Source organism: Microtus ochrogaster, chromosome 1 (genome assembly GCF_000317375.1).
Source record: "Microtus ochrogaster isolate Prairie Vole_2 chromosome 1, MicOch1.0, whole genome shotgun sequence".
Lineage (NCBI taxonomy): Eukaryota > Metazoa > Chordata > Mammalia > Rodentia > Cricetidae > Microtus > Microtus ochrogaster.
Window position 1 is genome coordinate 39,473,407 of NC_022009.1, and position 8,743 is coordinate 39,482,149.

Below are 8,743 nucleotides of genomic sequence, written 5' to 3' on the forward strand. Positions count from 1 at the left end.
CAGGGAAGGAATGACAGGGACAGAGACTGGGGTCCTGCTCCAGCCCCGAGGAGGAAGACCTCTACCAACCATCTCCTCCAGCTAGTCTCAGGAAATTCCCCGTGAGACAGAGAGGATAGGCCCAGTGAGATGACGCAGTACAACCAGAAGGGGACACGACCCTCTCCTTTCAGTGCTGGAGATGTGACAGCACGAAGATCGCCTAAACATGGATGCAGGGGACACTGAGACACACTGTGGTCAGGAGTCCCCACGCTCCTCAGGAAACAGGAAGACACAGGCACTACCAGGAGAGAGATTTGCTGATCGCATTCAGGAGTGAGCGGAACTATCCCATGTTTAATGTCATCAGGAGGGGACATGCTGGAATGGGGTGGTGAGGATGACTGGAATTGGAAGTCAACTATTTTCGGTGGGATTTGTCACTTTCCCCACAAAGAGGGGGACACTGGTGTATTCATCTTTAACGATAACTATGAAGGGCCTGTTGAAACGGATGACGGGGACCTTAGGCAAGGCCATCGTACTCAAGCTACTGTTCCTGGCAGTTTTTGTCGCTTCGTTATTGAAGGTCAGTACGGTCTTTTGCACAGCCTGTAGGGGAGAAGCAGAGGGAGTTGGAGGTTGCGCCCACCCCAGGCTAACACCAGATCTCATGTAGGGTCCTCATTCATGGAGAGCCTCGCTGTGACCATGCCCTCCCTGCCCATGGCCCCATGAACCCTACTGTTCAGTGGAGGCCTTTCCAATGTGTGCAACCCTTTCACACTAAGACTGCTCTCCTCCCCTTCCCTCCTCTCCCCTTCCCTCCTCTCCCCTTCCCTCCTCTCCCCTTCCTTTCTCTCATCTCCTCTTCCCTCCCTTCCCTTCCACTCCTCTCCCTTCCCCTCCTTTCTCCTCCCCTCCCCTCTCCTCCTCTCCTCTTAACTCCCTTCCCTTTTCTCCCCTCCCCTCCCCTCCTCTCCCTTCCCCTTCCCTCCTCTCCTGAACCATCTCTCATAGACTTAGCTTCAGAGGGAGCCCCTGTACTTCACGTCTCCCATAAACATGTCTCCTTTCCAGCGTGCGTTGAGACAAGGGTTTTAAAGATGATCTGAGCCAATGTCTTTCTATATTAATATAGGTAAGTTGAGGAATCAACTTACCAGGAATCAACAGCCCTGGGTAAACACTAAATTAAGGGCCACTGAGTTCCTTTCAAGAAGGGCTTTATGAGAGCATACGAATCCTTATCCTGCTCCTGCTCTCTGCCTCTGCGTTCTCCACGGTACATCTCTGGAGTCTGTGGGAAACGCTGTGTCTCTGTCCCCTAGTACCATCCTCAGCCTGGAATCTGATCTGTCCTGACATTCCATTCAGCCCTATTGGCAGCTGGGGTACCGCCCTCGTCACATGACCTCACCTTGTTGAGCTTCAGGGGAGTGTCTTGTGCGATCCCTGAGAGGTCAGCCTCATTGCTGAAGACCTGGGTGATGCCCAGGGTGCTCAGGATGGTCTTCAGGTCGTAGGTTGTGGACATGAACAGTTTGGGAAAGTACAGATTTACAGTCCTGGTGTGCAGAAGAGAGGAAGGCATCCTGCAGTGTCGTGACAGCAATGGTCTCATCTCGAGCTCGCACCTCCTGGAAGGCCACCCACCTCATCCAGGAAGCCCTCCAGGAAGAGTCGATGTACTCTGAGAGTTGTGTGTGTGACTCCCCAGGCTGAGGCTCAGCCCTCAGTTTGCACAGACAAGACAAGACATCTAGAGGGTCTATGCTAAGGGAACAGAGCAGCCCTGAAGCTGTGCTCAGTTTGTTCTCAGCCTGCCTGACTCTGCTTCCTGCTGGGTGCCGGGCCTCAGCAGGTGTGGGACTGGGGGGTAAGGCAGGACATCTGTCCACAGTTCACCTTGAGCCCACCTGAGCGTCTATGTATCAATGCCTTCCTCACCAAGGGAGAGCAAGTCCTGAACTCCCTAATAGCAGGGTCAGCGACCTGGAGGGGGAGGGGCACATTCCACAACTGTTGGCTCCCTGGAACCCAATAAACCTCACTGAAGGGTGACAGGAACATAGCCTTCTATAGTCATGTTCTGAGCTCCCCTTGGCTGGCCCTCTCCTGTTCTAGGCCCTTCCTCCTTGTCTCTCATGACCTCCACTCCCAGCTGAGGCTGAGAGGCCTAAGACCGGTCTCCTTGTTTTTGTTTCTGCCATTGTTGAGAACCTCTGGCTGCTGAGGGTGGAGGTGTGTCTTTGCCAAGGAGACTTAACTCTGAGCATTGTTCTTGTCTCGGAGCCTGTCTCATACTGCATCTGTCTATAAGCTTTGGCTGAGAGACGGGGGCCAGTGCTGAAAGGCCCTGTCTTGTCATAGCTCAGAGGCTGGGTAGCAGCACGTGGATCCCTTGCCTGGGGACTCACCTTAAGTCGATGAGCTTTAAAATATTTATGAAGTGAGTCTCATTCAAGACTTTCTCTAGTTTCTGCATCTCCCCTTGGTCGGGCAGCATGAAGAAGGCGGTGGCATCCCCCATATAATGTTTTACCAGCACCCAGCTGGACAGTTCTTCTTCGCGGTGCAAGAAAAATCTGCCCCGGCAATTGATCATGGGCACCTTGATGGTCATGTCCTTGTTCACGTGGAAGTCTGCCTCTAAGGTGTGTTCCACATCGACTTCTTCATACCCTTTGCCTGGAGAGAGGGGAGGGGGGCATCAGATAGCGGTGGAGTCAAGGGTTAGCTAAGTGCTAGAGAAAAGAAGTATGGAGTGCCTTGTGAGACGCTCCCTCTGAGCCTCGGCTTCATCAGCTGTAAACTGGGCTGGAGAAGAGCCCATCTGGATACTTGACAGCACCTTAGAAAATGGTCTGGAGCTGTAGGAAGGGGCTGAGAGAACGGTGTGGGTTGATCTGTGAAAACCTGGCTCCAGCGGAGAAGCAGTTTTATTTCGCGTTCTTCAGGTAGTCCGCTGAGGATGCTAAATAGAGACAAGTGGGCACAATCACAGTCTCCTATAACCTAGTATGTCAAATCTGGTTGTCTCTTTTCTGGTGACTTTCTGTGACTGTTCTCCGGTCAGTGTTCCGGGAAAGTCTAGTGGGAACCTCTGGATCTCCGTCTCAGGAGATCCAAATATAGTGCATGGACCTAGGAAAAGCCTCTCTGCTGTACAAATGTTCTCTGTCAAGGCTGTCGGAGAGGGTAGGCACCTCGGGAAACCCCAAGCCTTCCTAGTGTTGGACAGATGCTAAGCATCCTCCACATCATAACAGAGCTGGGGTCTCCTGGTGCTGACATTTTCCTTGGTGCCCTGTGCTGCGCTGCTCTGCTGGGCTCTGTGGGAATACACAGAGGTGCAGCCATGGCCTCGACTCCCCTCCCCCACCTTCTGAGTGATACACGCTGGGGGATGTGGAAGCATCTTTGGGATGTGGGCTTGTGAGGCCCTGATGTCGCCTAGCACTCAAAGGAAGCAAGTCAGACTAAACACCAAGGTTATTTGATCAGCTCCTTGCTTTTGCTTCTGCCATTAGGCAAGCAGCTGTTGAAAAAACCATGGTGGGTTCTGGCTGCTGAGGATGAAGTGCGTCTGTCTGCACCAAGGAGAAGATACCTGTTTAGGCTGAGTGTTATTGCTGCCTCTGAGTCTGGCCTGCAGTGTGGTAAAGAGCATTGTGTCTGTCTACAAATTCAAGACTGTCCAACTGTCCACCAAAGCTCTGGCTAAGGCATGGGGGCCAGGCCTGAAGGGTCCCAGTCATGTCATGCCTCAGAGGCTGGGAAGCAGTGACTGCCTCCCTGGATGAGGGACTCACATTAATACAGAAGCCTTAGGATACACATTCTGTGTAGCTTGCTTAGGTAAGTATCAAGGCAAGTGTTTGCACACATTGACAGCAATGGTATTCTTTCCCCCTCGATAAGCCAGGACGCTCACATCCCAAGCATGTAAGTTAGCTTTCCCTATATTGTGACTAATGGGCGGTGAAGACAGAATCTGAACCGAGGTTTTGTGTACTTCACTGCTGACTCTGTTCAGTTACTCCAGACTTTAGCAAATCAAGTCACCCAAAGCACTGTTTGACCTTTGCCTTCTGTAGAAATTTGCATATTTGACTGACAACCAGGGAAATGTCATATATCTGGTACTCAACCCCCTTAGAGATTTCCAGTGAGCCTGGGTAACAGTGTAACAGAGGCGGAATTAAAATTTCCCCAGGAAACCTCACGCTGGGAATGAGAGCAGCTGGAAGCCCTGGCAGCCGGGGAGGAGACCAGAAAATGGTTAATCTCAGTTTTGATCATACACACTGAAGTCAATCTACATAGGAATACGTTTTGGCTTTTGTTTCATTTTTCTCCTATTAACTGTGACTCTATGCAGGTAAGGCAGAAGAAAGATCTAGAGACCTTTCTCCCTCCAGTTTGAGTCAAGACTGTAAAGGAGATAATTTCCTTCAGCCAGGCCCAGTTTCCTGTTTTCCTGGTGAAGTGGTATACAGTCACCATTCAGATTCTGCTAGCATTCTTGGCGAGCCAGCCAGGAGGAAGGGCGGACTTAGAATGGTCACGGCAAGCTAGTCCTGTATTTCGGGAATTGGGGGATATTTCCTCAGCTTTGGGGGCATGTCTTATATACATGGATTTTTTTTTCCCATTCCTCGTTTACATAGCATTGGCTGCAAATAAATTAAATTCACCAGACTGGTAACAGAAAAAGAGGCTGATCATTTTTATGGTATCTATAAGTAAGTAGTGATACCTACCCCAAACACAGACTGTGGGGGACATGTGACTCTGGGGGTGGGGAGCTCACCTCTGGGAGGCTGAGGGATGCAATCGCTTACTTAATCTGCACACATGTATGTGTTTGTATATAAATAAGGTCGCCCAGATGCCTCCTAGTTCACAGGACTTAGGTAAATCTTTGACAGATCAGTTAATTAAACTTGTAAGATAACAGGAAAATGCTTAATTTTGTTAAAAAAAGAAAGAAAACAAAAAATTTGCGAGGATGGTCTAATTGATATATGGAAGAACAAGAAAGAAAAAAGTGAGTCAAGTAGGAAGAAAGATAAAGAGGGAGTTGTTATACAGGAACTTGTTCGTTGAGACAGAGTCTCACTATGTAGCCCAGGCTGGCCTGAAGCTCACTATGTAGCCCAGGCTGGCCTGAAGCTCACTGTGTAGCCTCCAACTCGTCATGACCTACGCACCTCTACCTCCCAAGGGCATGCATGTCTCTGTGCGTGTGCATGTGTGTGTTCTGATGTACTTGCCCACACGTGTATGTGGGGCTGAAGGTTGATTTCAGGGTGTTCTCCTCTCATGCCCTCTACCCAAATTTCAGTTTTATTTATTTATTTTTACACGTATGTGTCTGTGTCTCTGTGCTGCCTGTGGAGGTCAGAAGAAGGTGTCAGGTCCCCTGAAGGCACCGAAGCAGGTGACTGTGAGCTGCCCAATGTGGATGCTGGCAAACCAGCTTTGAGTCTCTGCAAGAACTGCACATGTTTTCAATTGTTTAGCCATTTTCCAGCCCTTCCGCCTTCATTTTTAAGACAGGGTCTTGCACTGAATCTGGAGTTTGTTGATCCATCTGGACTGGTCAACAAGCCCCCAAGATTTATTTCTCTGCATCCTCTGTTGCTGGGGTCATGGTCAGTTGCCAGTATGTCCAGCTTTTGAATGAGTGCCGTGCATCTGAACCAGGTCTTCATGCCTGCGCCTGCACCATAGCACTGAACTCATGGCTTCTTTTAAGTATTGGGTCTTCATCTTTAAGAGAAACAAGGACTTAAAAAGAATCTGTCTGTTCTAATGTCTTTTAAATGATTATCTTATAATGCTGGTTAAATAAGCATCTATTGTTTAGGTTATTATATTATGTTTGGCATAGAGATGTCTGTAATTGGAACCTTTTATCTAGCTATCATCTATCTATCTATCTATCTATCTATCTATCTATCTATCTATCTATCTATCATCTATCTAGCTATCATCTATACTGTCTGTGTCTAACGGCTTAATATGCTGTGTGTATAAGCGTCATCTAAATGTTATATGAAATTCATAAAGATTCACAGGTTAATACAAGCAAAATGATCAGCCAGTACTGTCTTTTATACAGCGTGTCGGGCCAACACCTTAAACCCACAAGAGAGTCCATAAGGTTCTTAGTATTTCTACCATCTGAACTTAGTACCATTCACACAGAAGGTCCCATAATTCAAGCAGTTTAAAACCTTGTCTGTATCCATTTGCTTCAACCCAGTTAGCAAGTTGTTTACATGGGACACGCACTCCCTCTTCAGGCAGGAAGTGCTTCCTAATCCTGTCTGAAGTCTGAAACTTCACAAATAAAAGCTTTAATGAGTACTAAAAATCCCCTGCACTAATTACCACTGGTCTCTATGCATTTCTGGTCTACCAGCACGGAAGGCTGCTAAGACTCGAAGCTCAGGAAAGCATTTTACTAATCTACTATCCTTCAAACTCAAACTTGTCTTATTTGGCAGCCTTTTCCTTCTGACACGTAATCTGTGCTACTCTGATCGTTGTTTGGGGCACAGATAGGCAGCTGTACTAGGCACTGTGTTCCCAGCAGCCGCTAATCAATAAAATCACTGGACACTGGGTATCCAGGAAGCCCTGAAGTAATGCTGTATGCAACAAAAGAAAAGATTGTTTTGGAAATGACTAAACTTCTTTTGGAGCGAGTTCTTTTGCAATTCCTCAGAAAACTCTGGACAATCATGGGCAAATGGCTTGAAACAAATCTCCCTGTACAGGAAGTTTTCTGAGAGGCTCCAGGATGGCTGAAACTAAATCCAATAAAAGACAGACTACTGACAAACTCAGTCTAAGTGCTCCTCCTTCAAACCCACTCAGATGCTTAAACTTAGCCTAAAAGGTCACCTGGAACTAACTGCTTGACTTCCTGACACACGTCCTTCCTGCTGCAGGGTCAGATCAGACTCACTGGAACAGATCTCGCCTTGGCAGTGACTAGACAACTGAGACCAAACCTCAGCATGGTCAACCAATCATGTGTGCGGAGGAAAAATGTATTGAGGCAAAGAGAGAGAAATTGCTGGAATAAAATGGAGTCATGACAGACTTGATGGTGCACCAACTCAGAGGGTCACGAGTTCCAGGTCAGCATAGATGACGCAGTAAGTTACTGTTAAAAAACCAAAATGAAACGAAACCCAACAACATCCAAAATGGAGTCACTTGTGCAACAAGTGTGTCTAAGAAAAAGTCCCTCTGAATGATGTTAGGACTTTGGTTCCTAGGAGTATTCTGCCAAGGATTGTTTTTTAGGTACAAGAATATCTAGGAAGTTTCCACACATTCCAACAATAGATAGGCTAGCATCCCAAGTTCCTTAAGACTTGAGAGTGAACAAGAAAGAGTTGTCATCATGTAACAGGGACGCTGAGGGATTAAAATATCTCTCGGACATCCCGTGCTAGGAGGGAGACCAACCCATAGTACTGATGGCTGAGGAAGAAGCCATGTTCCAGAAAAGGGTCAGTGTCACAGCTCTGACTGCTACCTCACAGCTAAGTCTGCACGTGTGAACATTTTGCCTTTTGCATCATCTTTTCTATAAATTGCAACACTGCTATCGGTCAGGCAGAGAGAAATTTCTTCACCCTAGTTCTGATCTACACTGGAAAAAAAAAAGTCCAACAAAACATTTTTTAAAATCAGTTCCCATCTCCTAGTGTTCCAGTAAAGTTGTAAGAGGCGGGTTCTGGTACCATTAAGATAACTCAAGGAGAAGGTGGTCTGGCTGGTTTTAACCCATCATCCCCAACCTATAGGTTTATAGATGTTACTGAATTATTTCTGATCGAAGAACTGAAAATCGTATTGCAATGCTGCCTGCTACATTCTGGTATGTCAAGGAAGCATTAAATACTGGAGCATGAGGACATATTTGGGTGGCTTCCTCGAGGTCACTAACCCTGGTGGTCCCACCTTACCTTGGAAGAAGATGTAGTTCATCAAGGCAAACGTTGTGTCTTTCTCCAGATCCTTGACCAATCCCACTATTTTCCCCTGGGTTTCATCTGCCACATAGTCATTGATTTGTTTTTGGGCTCGTTGGGTGTCCTTGAAGTTGACAGCAATGACTTTTGAATGGTACAGCCCCTTGACATCCTCCACAAACTTGTCCACCAGCTTCAGACTCTGGTCAGTGAATAGGCTGCTGTCTATAGTCAGCCGGGACCTGTGGTCTGGCAGACGGAGGATAGAGAGAAGTTGCTTGATGCATTCATGAATGTAGTTCTTGGGCATTTCTGTGAGGTTGAACTTCAGTCCTTCCAGGATCTGGCTGTGGGTGCTATTCTTGGTCCCCAGGGAGAGCATTAAAGTGGCAACAATGATGTTCGCTGGGGAGAATAAGATGTTGGTGTCTTTTGCCCAACTCTCTGACTTCTGATACAAGGTGAAGGTTAACTGGATGATGCTGTAGGAGATGCGTTGGCAAGGCAGGTGCTCCTGATGCTCATGGTCGTGCTCATTCACATCTATCTCCAGAGGATCTTGAGGCTGGGAGCCAGAGAAAAGGCAGCACAGGCCTGCTAGCAAAAGGAGACCCTGGGAGACAGAGGATGACATTGTCCTGCAAGACAGAGATGGAGACACAAGTCCTAAGTCAGGGCCCATGAGGATTCCTACATATAAAGGCAGCTGCAACCATGTGCTCTCCCCTGTCCCCATTATGTGTGTGTGTGTGTGTGTGTGT

General features: G+C 47.7%; 1 protein-coding gene across 1 annotated transcript in view; it reads right to left on the minus strand.

Moving 5' to 3' along the window:
- Positions 1–399: 399 nt before the first annotated feature.
- LOC101991964 (alpha-1-antiproteinase-like) overlaps positions 400–8,743 on the minus strand; it is a 16,148-nt gene continuing 7,804 nt past the window's right edge. Inside the window, exons 2-5 of the mRNA XM_026778669.1 lie at positions 7,977–8,547; positions 2,403–2,673; positions 1,403–1,550; positions 400–594 (exon numbers count right to left, since the gene is read on the minus strand). Of these exons, the coding sequence (XP_026634470.1) occupies positions 400–594; positions 1,403–1,550; positions 2,403–2,673; positions 7,977–8,547 (1,185 nt within the window). The remainder of the gene's footprint in view (positions 595–1,402; positions 1,551–2,402; positions 2,674–7,976; positions 8,548–8,743) is intronic.